The following is a 12,882-nucleotide window of genomic DNA, read 5'->3' on the forward strand; positions in this document are numbered from 1 at the left end:
AAATTAGTATAATATATGTTACGAATTTAATATATAGTGTTCACACACACACACACAGATGAAGATTGACATATCACTACAGTTCTACACCAGTCTTTAATTTTAAAGTTAATAATTTAAATGTCATAATTGAACAATCAATAATTTAAAGTTGAACTTAAATAATGTATATTTTAAGTATTACCAGGAACGTTGAATTAATTATTATGGATATAAAATAATAATTTTACTCTCGAAAAAAGACGTGCAAATTTAGTGTAAAATTGGAAAAAATTCAAACTACCGAACACTCCCCTAACAGATGTAACTTGTGAAATATTTTTTGCCATCCATCGCAATTTAATAACAAAATGGCAGGAATAGCATTGTTGCCAGATCTCGCTAACTGAGTTATGGCGTAATGGTTAGGGATAAAGCTGGATACATATATTTTGACATTGTTTTGTGGTTGGGGTACTGCCTTTTAAAATCTAACATTTTTTTTGTTTCTATATTGATAACACTTTTCCGAGTGATATACGAAATTTATGCGCTGTAAACCATCTGATGTCTATTATGCTTTAATTAAAAAAAGAAACTTAAAATACCCAATGATATAATAAAAGGCCGGCAACGCACTCGCAAGCCATCTGGCATTGATAGTGTCCATGGTCTGCGATATCACTAGATGAGGTAACATCAGATGAGCCTCCTATCCGTTTGCCCCGTTCTATACAAAAATTGTTTGATATACCTAATTAAATATCATGGCAACGATTAAATGCCGCTCATCAAAAGGTTTATAATTTTTAACAGTAATTTCTTTTTTTAATACAACTATCAAGCTCTAATCCATTTTTCTAATCTGGTATTTAGCCATCCCATGCTCTCACACATCTCTTGAATGGAGAATGGAGCAATTACGTTGTATGCAGTAACCGTGTACGAACCGCAAAGCGAGATGTTTTTCTTGACAAATAACTTTGATTTACAAGCTGCCTCGCACAAATACTGGTTTAATGGCATATATGGAGGAAACTCGCGCAATAAACAGAGATTTATAGCTAACAAGGTGCTTTTGGATCAACAAGAGCCTTATAATCGAGCAATTAATTTTAAAAAAATGGAATATCAGCTTTCTTTAAACCGTGCATCAAACGTAAAATACTAATTACAATAAAAGCTTGTAAGAAGCGAATCATTCAGCTTTTCAACAACAATTTTCACAATTAAAAAAAAAATCTCGTAAACGTTCGATATAAACATATTATATTCTAATTACAAGAGGAAAATGACCTTTTATAAATAAAAAGGTACTTGTTACTACGTTATTTCTTGATAAGAGTAGACTTGGTACACGTAGGGTCTGTTTCACAATGTATGGATAAAGTACCAAATAGCTATGCAACACATACCTAAATTATTTGGAAGATAAATTGTGCTATTTGACATTACGTGAAACGCAACAATAGTGTTTATTCTACCAATACTTGTAATAAATAGCTAATTTGAAATTTATGTAGAACTTATCCGTACATTGTGAAACAGACCCTAAGTATAACTCGAGTATGTGAAATCTTAATATACCAGATGATCAATCAATATCTCTAGTAAACATGTTATGATAGAGCCTATTAATAGGGCATTCTCCTCTTGAAAAAAAATCTTGAATCATGCCTCGTTCAATGACCTGAAAATCGAACGTCTTAAAGCTTATAGCACAATACTAACATGATTGACACCGGAGACTCTGGTCTTGTTCAATTTAGATAGGTTGGTGCCCATCCGTAGCCATCAATGCCGAACCGCCCTTAAAGCAACTAAATAGAGTTCAAAATCACTTCTTTGGCACAATGTTCTTACACTAGCACAAACTTAATTTACTGAACACGGGTTTAGTCTTTAATGTCACTTGATAGCTGAAAAATTATAATAAATTAAATAAATAAATATCGAAAAATAATCTTTATGGTATGACTGCTAATAATATACATATATGTGTGTATGTATATGTTGTATTACGATGTTGGCCGACGTCTAAAACATTTTATTTAAAAAAAATAGTAGATTTTTTTAACTTCTTTATGTACATTTACATTTCAAACCGCTTTATGATTTGTTGTCTTATGTAGAATATTTTTTCCTATTTTCGAGAAAGATTTTTTTTAATGTAACAAGGGGGGAGGGGGAAACGGAAAATGTAATGTTACGTGATACCGCCGCCCGTAGACACTCACATTGCCAGAGGGCTCGCAAGTGCGTTACCGGCCTGATGTTAAAGATATTTTAGTCATAACGTTATTAAATATTGGAGGTAAATCGCGCCGCACAACAAGTAATCGATAAAAATCTCACTTCGGTTATACTTTATATAATTGCAAATTCAAATACGAGTGTTTAATACCGACTCTGGACGGTGAAGTTATTTATGTTTTAAATAAATATTTAAAGTTATACATTACCTAAATTTGAGATTAAAACGAATAAAAAGGTAAAAGGTATGTTCCAAAGTGCAAAAAGGGCGCGGCCACAGATGAAAATTATTTTAATTTATTATAATTGAGTAGAAATTATACGCCCCGAAGCAAATAGCGAATTATAAAGTTCGTAATCAATATAAATATTCTTATATTCCGGTACAAGATTAAAGTTTAATATAATATTATGTATTACTAGCTGACCCGGCAAACGTTGTTTTGCCATGTATGTGTTCTAGGAAACATTTTTTTAGTTCGATAAAAATAACTATCTACTATAATAAAAATAGGGGTTGATTTTAGAAAGGTGAAAATTAAGGGTTGTATGTACGTTGTATCATAAAAAAAAAACAATAAAATTTATTCAAAAATAAAAATATTTTTTTTGGGGTGGACACCCCTTATCCCTTAAGGGTTTGAAAAATTGATAGTAGTCGATTCTCAGACTTACTGAATATGCATAAAAAAATTCATAAGAATCGGTCGAGCCGTTTCGGAGCAGTATGGGAACGAACATTGTGACACGAGAATTTTATATATTAGATGTACTGAACTGGTTTAGGTATTAAAAATAACAAGCTGTTGTTATGCAATAAAAGCTGTTTTGTGTTTACACAATCATACCAAAAAGGGCAGACGATGGTTCATTCATGCACCCACGTATGCGCGTGGGCATACTTGTATGTGAATCAGTAACTGTATCAATACAGCCATCTTTAAAGTTAACATCTTTATTATGTTATTTTTTGACATTTTAAAAATAACCTTACAAAAAATTCTTCGTAAATTCTCATTTAAAGTTTTGCAAAGGTTTTTTATCTTTCCCGGCTGGACATTTATTTTTTGAAATCAGGCATAGTCTTTGCGTTTTTTTACTATAAATTTATCCACGAAAATATGCATGGAATACGTGTTTTAAAGAATTTCCAATGTTTTAAGGTTTGTTTTTAATAAAATAATTATTTCAACCAATAAGTTTTTGTTGATGTAGTCTTAATTGATTAAAAAACTAATTTACCTATGTAAAAGGTATGTACAATACTCTTAATCTAGATAGTAAAATTTAAAAATGGAAAAACATTTAAAAAAAATTATATACGTTAAAAACTTCTATTTGAACGTACCTATTATTCATTGTTGTTTTTCTTTTTCTTTTATTTTGTTTTCTTTATTGTGTTTTTAAATTAGGGGTGGACTACCCTTAACATTTAGTGGGATGAAAAATAGTTGCTGTCCGATTCTCAGTTATACCCAATATGCACACAAAATTTCATGAGAATCCGTCAAGCCGTTTCGGAGGAGTATAACCACAAATTTTATATATTAGATTAATCAGGAGGAGTGGTAAACGGATACGAATTAAAATCGATTTACATGCGGCGTGGTTGTATAATAAATAAGAAACATTAATTAACATATCTCTCCACGATCAAGGGGTGTCTAGTGACTCACTATCAAATTATCCGATACAGCCTATAATAATATAATAAAAAGATTGTGTCTTGTTTGGAAGGTGTAGTGGTTTTTAAATTCTAGGTATTTTAAAAAAATATAAGTCGATGGAACTTTCAAAGATAATTAAATTGATTATTTATTTAGACTTTAGAGATTTAAGAACTGATTTTGGATTTTTTTAGTAGGATGATAATGTAATCTACATAATAAAAACGGAAAATAATATATATGTCTATAATATAGATCAGAAGTTTTTACTTTTCTAATCAAGATTGATTAATAATATAGTGTCTAGTGCTATATAATATATAACACTACTGTTATAAAAACGGAATTAATATACATATATATAATATATATTGTGTTTAATGTTTGTATATTCTGTTGGAAAATTATTAATACTAATTTTTAATGGTTAAATATCTTATTTAACTATTTAAAATTTGTTATGAAATTTATTGACTGGTTCGTGATCTAAAGAAAATGACTACAATTTTAGCAACGATTTTGAAATACACGCCTACATTTCTATGTAAACAACATGAATTATTGTTTATTATTCTGTGTATATTTCGCATGACTAACCTGTGGCTATAAGAACATTTACATTATTAATTTAATATCGACGTAAAGAAGTTTTAGAATAACAGAGGCGGGATTCCTATACTAGAACCAGCTAGCCAATGGTTTCAGTATGGGTTATAAAGAGTCGTGTTATATTTGGAGTAATTTCTATACTCTTATTGAACGTAAAAATCACAATATGAATTGTTATGCAGTGCAGCCGATCAATAGTTAAGTTTAAATGAGTAAAACGAAGGGTTGCAACCCTCCAAGGTATGTCACGATAAGCTTCGGTTAATATTGCGGGATTGTCTGCTATAAGCCTTTGCTTAACGAAAAAAAGTTTAAGTTACCGGTCTAGAAATAGTACCTAACATATACATTATAGTCATTTCAGTAAAGTTTTATTTTTCTATTTATGGGAAATATACGGGCAATTTATTTTATTTATTAGATTGTTTTTATCCGTATTGTAATATTAAATATTTTGTTCTTAAACATCATAGTTAAAATTTAACTATGTATTGGAACCAGCCTATTACTCGTATTAAAACAGAACACATTTAATTGACGTTTCGGCCCACGCTTTTAATTACCGTAGATAATATAGCTGTATTTAATTAGCAAGTCTTCTATACAATATATTTTTATAACTAAAAAAAAACAAAAGAAAATCACCTTAAAAAACTGATACAAAATAATTTTTGCTCCTTTTAAGTCCGACTGTGAAAAACACGAGTACGTATAAAAATGCAACGTCACTAAAGGTCACTTGTTATCACTTATTGTAAATTGTTTTGTTTTCACACGCGATCAAGCCAGCACAGCTCCCGACACGCGTCCGTTCCCCGTGACGACAAACCTTACACTGACTCTCCCTATTGGAGGGCCCTCGCCCTCTTTGTTGAGGGCTAAATTATTACGGTTTTGCGATAACATAATAGAACTGCGCACTAAATTATCGAAAGGATAACTTTTTTCGTTTAACTATATTTAGCGTTATCAATACTGGCTTTATCAATATGTCCAAGAGTTAGAAAGTAAAGGCAGTGCTTTGTTCTAATTATAGAATTTGTATCTATACAAAAACATAAACATAAACTTCGGTATTCCCACAAGCACCCATTTACTAGCTTCGGCTCGCTTGTTATCACTATTACCTATATAATAATGTATCTTAATACATAATAATAATAGCCTTTTAATTCAGATACTTTTAGATTTAAACATGTTTCTATCTCAATCTTCTTTTTGGTATCTATGTGCCCTTTTATGGCAAAGACTTCCTCCAAATCCATTCCTCTCTGCCATGCATCTGCTGTTTCTTTAATTTGGTATATCCACCTTCTAAGTTGTCTTCCTCTTTTTCGTTTTCTGTACCTTGGGCTTGCTTAGCTACTTTGGCCATATTGCCAGGAGAGAACCAACTAGTCTCGACAAGTTGGTAATGGTAGGGAGGAGTGATGGCAGGAGAAGTCGTGGTCGGTTGCCTTCACGTTAGATCAGGTAAAGACAATTATGGGTCTGAACATCCCTAATGCACTGAGACAAGCTGAGAATAGAGTGGTGTGGAGGCAGCAAGTAATGCCGTTCGCGAAGAAATAGAAGAGAAGTACCTTGGGCACCATTTTAGTACGTTTTTGCTCCACTTTTCTGTTTTGATAGATTATTTTAAATCGGTACAGTAGTTCAGGTTACATTTAGTTTACAAACTTACTAAATTACTTTTAATGTAATGATAAGGGCAACAATAAATAAAATTTAACTATTTTTTTTAAATTAAAATATATCAACTCGATCATAATACAAAATCAGAGTACTCAATTAAAGTTGATTAAAAACCAAACTCCTAATGGGCGAATGTAATAATTACTTCATGAATGAACACAAGATAATTAGAATGTAACAGCTGTGGACAAAATGCAGTGGACCAAAATAGATACGTCACTGGCGTAAACGTTTTCAATTAACGTAAATACATCACGCTGTTCTCGTCTTTATCGCTTAGTAATAGAGGCGATAGTCCTGTGAGTTTATGTATGTTTTTGGGAGCGTTAGGTGTATGTACCGTGAGACCACCGCGTTGCTCTTAAAACAAGAAGATCGGTTACATTTGTTCGTACTGTTTCGGATATAATTGGTTTTCAGCTACATGGTTTAATTTACAATTTAGTAGACATTTTTGTACTAATAGGTTAAGTAACTGTTTGAAGTTATTTTTTTCTTCAATTAACATTTGAAGAAAGATATTTAAGGAAATTGGCGAGTTATTCTTTTTCTAAGTGTAAAAAATCAAAATCATTTATTCATATAGGTGATAATGAACACTTACATACGTCAAAAAAGAAATATAATATATAGAATACTTCTAATTTAACATTTACTGCCAGTTCTCAAGGGAAGGGCGTAGAACGGAAGATAAGAACTGGCAATAAACTCTCCGCCACTCTTTTTAATCGCCAAGTTTTTTGTTTCACTCAATTTTTGTAAGGAGCTTCAACCATTACACCATGTTCCACATGACATATTAAGTAATTAATCATGGGGTTTCCAATTATTTCTTGTCTATGTCAACTAATGTGTGATTATATGTCAACACCTGTCTAAAAATCTAAGGTCTTTGCCAGGACTCGAACCCTGTAAGGGTTTATCCGGTCCGCCACGGAAAATCAATACCAATCATAAAGTTAATTCCTCAAAAGCTACTTATAAACCCAAATCTCGTAGGATTATAAAGTGCCTACATTATCCTAATTCATTTGAATTCGAGGGATGACTAAAGATCTAATTTAAATTTATAATTAAAATTAAATCGCTTAGACAATAGGCTTCCCCTGCCAAGTCTAGACCAGGTCGAACCAAGGTTATGCGAGCGTAAAGTGCAGTGTCAGCGAATTCTCAAAAGACTTAATTAAATTTCTGGCTTTTAGTAATACATTCTGACACCCGTTAGATATAGTATTAATATAAAAAGCACTGATAGGTATCGACGACAGGTAGTAATTACGATTCGTATCCTGGATATAGAAATCTACTTAAGGTATTCTCGCTGGACAGAAATTCTGCGCTGATGAAGAGGTAAGCGTCGAAACTGAAGCCTATTTAGAGGCTAAACACAAATCGTATGTATCGAAAATTGTATGAGCGCTATTATCGTTGTATCTTTTGTAAAGGCATATATCAAATGCTATAAAAAAATTTTTTTTTCTATCTTATAGAATACAATTGAAATTCCGCCTCTAGTCCATAAAGTTGTCCATTCAAAATTGGGAAAGCAATAAAATTAAGAGTGAATAATTATAGTAAAATGCAGTAACACTTATACCCCACAGTATATGTATATTGCTTGATAAAAAATGAATGAAAAAAGCGTATTTAATGTTTTTTTGAATTAACATTACCCACTTTAAATTTACGACGCATCAAAAACCGCTATCTAATGAGACTTTAATCTTGAGTAAACTCAGGTATCAGAACCCGACATCCGTCAGCGTATAAGATAAAACCTCGATTACGAAGGCTCATTACTTAGAGATGCGAAAAACTGTGACAGTTGTGAAAAATCACTGCTATAAATAATTGTAGCAAATGAAAAAATATTTCGAAATTTCTCTGTCCATTAGTTCGATTACATTATCGTAAGAATCAAGTATTTTAATATTGATTTTACCTGAAGAGAGAAATTTCGCTTTAATTAAAAATAACTCCGTTGGGGGAGTATGGAGGATCCTCTTGAAAAACACAACTGGTAGGCTGCATTTAGACAGACTTTTGTTATAGTTAAGTGGGCAAACGGACAGGAGACTCATTTGTTGTTAAGTAATATTACCGCCTCACATTGCCAGAAGGCATCCAAGTGCGTTGCCGGCCTTTTAGGAATTGGTACGGTCTTATCTTGTCGTGTTAAGTCGTTGTTGTGCTAAGTTGAATTGGACCGGAAATATTTGGGTCTAAAACAAACTGGTTTTCTCACGATGTTTTCTTTCACCGTTCGAGCGAATGTTTAATGCGCACATAGACAGAAAATCCATCGATGCACTGCCTCAAAGTGGATGATACCTCATGGATGAGAGTCGTATGCTTAAGCCACTAGGCGAACACTGCTCTAGGTATATTATACTTATAAAAAAAGTATACACTAACCAAGTTAAGATAAAGATATCACAGTGACAAATGATAACGTCATACATCACTAGAGTTTTCCGGCATCCATCACTGGCTGACTTGGCTTAGGATAAATAGCCGGGGAATTTCGATGTCGTAATGATGGAAGAAAAATGATCTAGTTTCAGTAAGAGCTTTGGAGTATCCAACCTTACCCGTACACTATTTAAAATAATCAGCCTCATCAGTTATAGTTTATCAATTAACTAATGGATTTTTTTAAGATTATTGATTGAGGTATATTATAAAACAAATATTTAATAAATGTAATTATTTATAACATTGTTTTAATCAAAAGTTTTCGTTGGCGCCTGGTAGATACCGGTGACCCCAGACCCCCAGAATAAGTATCGCAATACAGCGAGGAAATGCTGCCAGCGTTAAAGGTACACTGCCACAGGGACCAAACTTTTTAAATTTGTTTTATTTTTATAATCATCATAGTAACAATAATAATTTTTAATTATTATTGTTACTATGAAGTTTAAGAATCTTGCAATTGTAATACTTTACTATTGTGTTATTCCAATATCAAGTCATTAGAATTCTAAATCAAAGCTCTTATGACCACGCCTCGACAAACAAATAGAAGTTAAAAATCATCTTGAAATTATCATATTATTGTTGAAAACGTAAGGAACATTTTAGTAATTTCATACATAATATACAGACACATAGCGCTACAGTTACCTGAGGTGTACATAAAGTGGTATCAATTTACGAGGCGCTTGAAGCATGTCGCAGCGTGTCACTTGTCTTCCAGAATTGTGACATGTCCCCTACCATTTGTTCCACAGCTTTGTAGTATTATTATAGAACTGAGTTTTAATTGGTTCTTAATTTATGCTCTTAATTATTACACATAGTGAATGGACAATCACTTATGAAAATGTTAGAAAAAGGATATACATGTGTGTGACACGAGAATTTAAGAAGACGCAGCGCTAACCAGTTTCTTACAATCGAGTAGCCTGCGATGTCGCAGCACACAACCTTTATCGAAGAGTCTTGTTTAGTTTAACATTTTGTTTATATAAAAATAATTAATTGTTTTGTATTGTTTCACGTTAAGTGAACCACGGAAGAGTATCTGTTCACCCACACAACACTGGGATGTCTCTAGTGTGAGACTAGTGTCTGTATTACCATGTCATTTTTAAATAAAAAAATAAATGAATGTTTCCATCAATCTTTCCTGATATCCTAGGTTAGGAACCTCTTAAGCGTGGCGGTGCTTTTAAGCATATAAGGTCTCATCCAGCTCTAAGCAACAGAAGCTGGTAGACCCACAGGCCATAAGAGTAGTGTGTACAGTGCTGAGAGGAATGCGTGTTAGAATAAAACATAGAAGAAGAGAAAAAGGCCAAAATAAGTTAACTACACTATTCTGTAATAGTATCAAGCATTTCACTTTAGTTTTAAATTCACTTACTTAAATTAATTATCACCAAAAGAACCGTAGTAGGGTCGCAACAGTTTCAAATATCTGTCGTAAAGTGTACAGAAGTATTTCGGGGAAGGGAAATTCTCTTAACAATTATATATTTCATATACAATTGTACGCTTATATTTCTACAGCAAATAGGTGAATATTAAGATGAGTAGAATAAACGAACATGTACTGAAGTTAAAAACAACCCACACAGAAATTTTCGCTTTTATTTTGTATTTGAGTATTCTGTGTATTCTGAAGATTTTAATTCGCCATCTTAAGACGCCTGCCATGTGATTTTTGCAATATCCGTATCGCTGGTAGTATATATAATCGGTTCATATAAGGGGAAATAATAATTCAGTACGATATATCACGTTTTTATTATCTTTAAACATATTTGAGATTACATAGTTTTCATAAATCGTTCAGAGGGAAAATTTATATTTATTTATTACTAGCTGTCCATACCGCTTAACAGTTAATGAACGTCGTATTACATAGTAGTTGAACTTAATTTATGATTTTATGAAAGTAATACACAGAATGCAAAATATATACCAAGTTCACTAGTTTATTATAGACCAGTGCCGATAATTTTTAAACCCAAAAAAAATTACAGTTGGATGAAACCCATTAGAAAAGCAGGGGAATATGATCAAAATGAAAGGAAAAATAAATTACGGTCGATCTGAGATCGGGAAGGGGTAGGGGGGGGGGGGGAGGTTTAAGGGTAAAAAACGGTTTATCTCGATTTCCGGCAAAACTAAAAGTCCTATCGAAGAAAACTAAATGGCAAAGTTGTAGGTCATAAAAAGATCTACAACTTTTGTATTCACACATTTTTCACATAACCTCAAAATTTATGTGAAAAATTCAAAAAACCTACTTTTTGGTTTTTTATTTCTATCTTTTACAAAAATTTATTTTTTTAAACGAAATTTGGTGAAAACTTACCTTATTATGTCCCAAATATACTGTAATTTATTTGATTAAAAATATTTATTTTTTCACCTTATTTTGAATTAATATCAAAAAAACACCCTAATTTTCAATCGATAATTCTGACGTCAAAATTTCAGCTTTTTTCAAAAAGTTGGTGTGCTTTCAGTGCGTTGAAATCTCTACTTTCCTATGGTACAAAAATATATATATATTACCATAGTAAATCTTCTCAGAAAATGCAAAAAATCATATGCAGTAACGCCCAGACCCGTCATCCCCTTCCCTACTTCTCTATGAAATACGAAAATTTTAGCCCATCTAAAGGCTAAAAATTTTTTTAGGTCACTCAGGTATATATAAGTTATCTTAAAATAGTAATAAATAGGCATCTTATTATAATTTAAAGAAGATTCATAGAGAAGTAGGGAAGTTAAAGTACGACTTTTTGCATTTTCTGAGAAGATTTACTATGGTAATATATATATATTTTTTACCATAGGAAAGTAGAGATTTCAACGCACTGAAAGCACACCAACTTTTTGAAAAAAGCTGAAATTTTGACGTCAGAATTTTCGATTGAAAATTGGGGTGTTTTTTTGATATTAATCCAAAATAAGGTGAAAAAATAAATATTGTTAATCAAATAAATTACAGTATATTTGGGACATAATAAGGTAAGTTTTCACCAAATTTCGTTTAAAAAAATAAATTTTTGTAAAAGATAGAAATAAAAAACCAAAAAGTTGTTTTTTTGAATTTTACACATAAATTTTGAGGTTATGTGGAAAATGTGTGAATACAAAAGTTGTAGATCTTTTTATGACCTACAACTTTGCCATTTAGTTTTCTTCGATAGGACTTTTAGTTTTGCCGGAAATCGAGATAAACCGTTTTTTACCCTTAAACCTCCCCCCCCTACCCCTTCCCGACCTCAGATCGACCGTAATTTATTTTTCCTTTCATTTTGATCATATTCCCCTGCTTTTCTAATGGGTTTCATCCTACTGTAATTTTTTTCACTTTTTATTATTTTTAAAGGTTTTGCACTGGTCTATTAAGAAATTGACACAAAAAGACATGTGGCTAAAAATAAAATAAAATTCTGTGGTTTTAAAGTGAAGGGAATATTTTCAAAATAAAAAAAACATTGACGTCTAAGAGATAAATGTGCATTTGTAGAAGTAATACAAGGAATAATAAATATTTATACATTGTGGAAAGTATAACACTTTGAAACTGAATAAAAAGCAAGCTTCATATTAATAGTTGAGACAAAGAGCGTTCTAGTTTGTAAACGTTCCCGAGACATAATTTATCACTTGTTGTAATTTATAAAAGCCAATTAACAGACTTTAAATAATTCATATCTTGGTTCTTTGTGCTTTTCATACTCTTAAAGATTCCCTTTAGTTTATTTTTTGACACCAATTCGACTTAGGGTCCTTCAAGAAAAGAGCGTACCAATTCTTAAATGTGATGAGCCACCTGCCAGTTCGCCTCCTGTTTCATTAAAAAAGCAACATCAAGAATATTTACTGAAACAGTGGGCTAATTGATACCACAATTGACGTGCCCATTGGTTGCTTCTGATGAAGAATCAAGTCAATTTTGAAGGATAGTTCAGTCCAGTGACATCATACATTATATTAAACTCACTATGCTGGATTAAAAAAATATTTTTTATAAAAATACTAGCGGACCCGGTGAACGTTTGTATTGCCATGTATATTTTTTTCATTTTTTTAGTTTAATAAAATAACTATCTACAATAATAAAAAATAGGGATTGACCGTAGAAGATCGGGTGAAAATTAAGGGTTGTATTATTGTATGATGCATCATAAAAAAAAATTGTCGAAAAAATAAA

At 31.7% G+C, this 12,882-nt stretch overlaps 1 protein-coding gene across 5 annotated transcripts in view; it reads right to left on the minus strand.

The window, feature by feature from the left end:
• The window catches only part of LOC125049855, a 356,920-nt gene that overhangs the window by 150,706 nt on the left and 193,332 nt on the right, over window positions 1–12,882 (minus strand). Inside the window, exons 1-2 of one of the 5 annotated variants that reach the window (XM_047649338.1) lie at window positions 5,154–5,341; window positions 1,711–1,898 (exon numbers count right to left, since the gene is read on the minus strand). The exons of 3 other annotated variants lie outside the window; for them this stretch is intronic. In XM_047649338.1, the coding sequence (XP_047505294.1) occupies window positions 1,711–1,764 (54 nt within the window). In that variant the 5' untranslated portion in view covers window positions 1,765–1,898; window positions 5,154–5,341. Of the gene's footprint in view, window positions 1–1,710; window positions 1,899–5,153; window positions 5,342–12,882 lie in introns of those variants that run through there. One more of the 5 variants, XM_047649339.1, reaches the window with a different exon arrangement.

Source organism: Pieris napi, chromosome 5, assembly GCF_905475465.1.
Source record: "Pieris napi chromosome 5, ilPieNapi1.2, whole genome shotgun sequence".
NCBI classification, from domain to species: Eukaryota; Metazoa; Arthropoda; class Insecta; order Lepidoptera; family Pieridae; genus Pieris; species Pieris napi.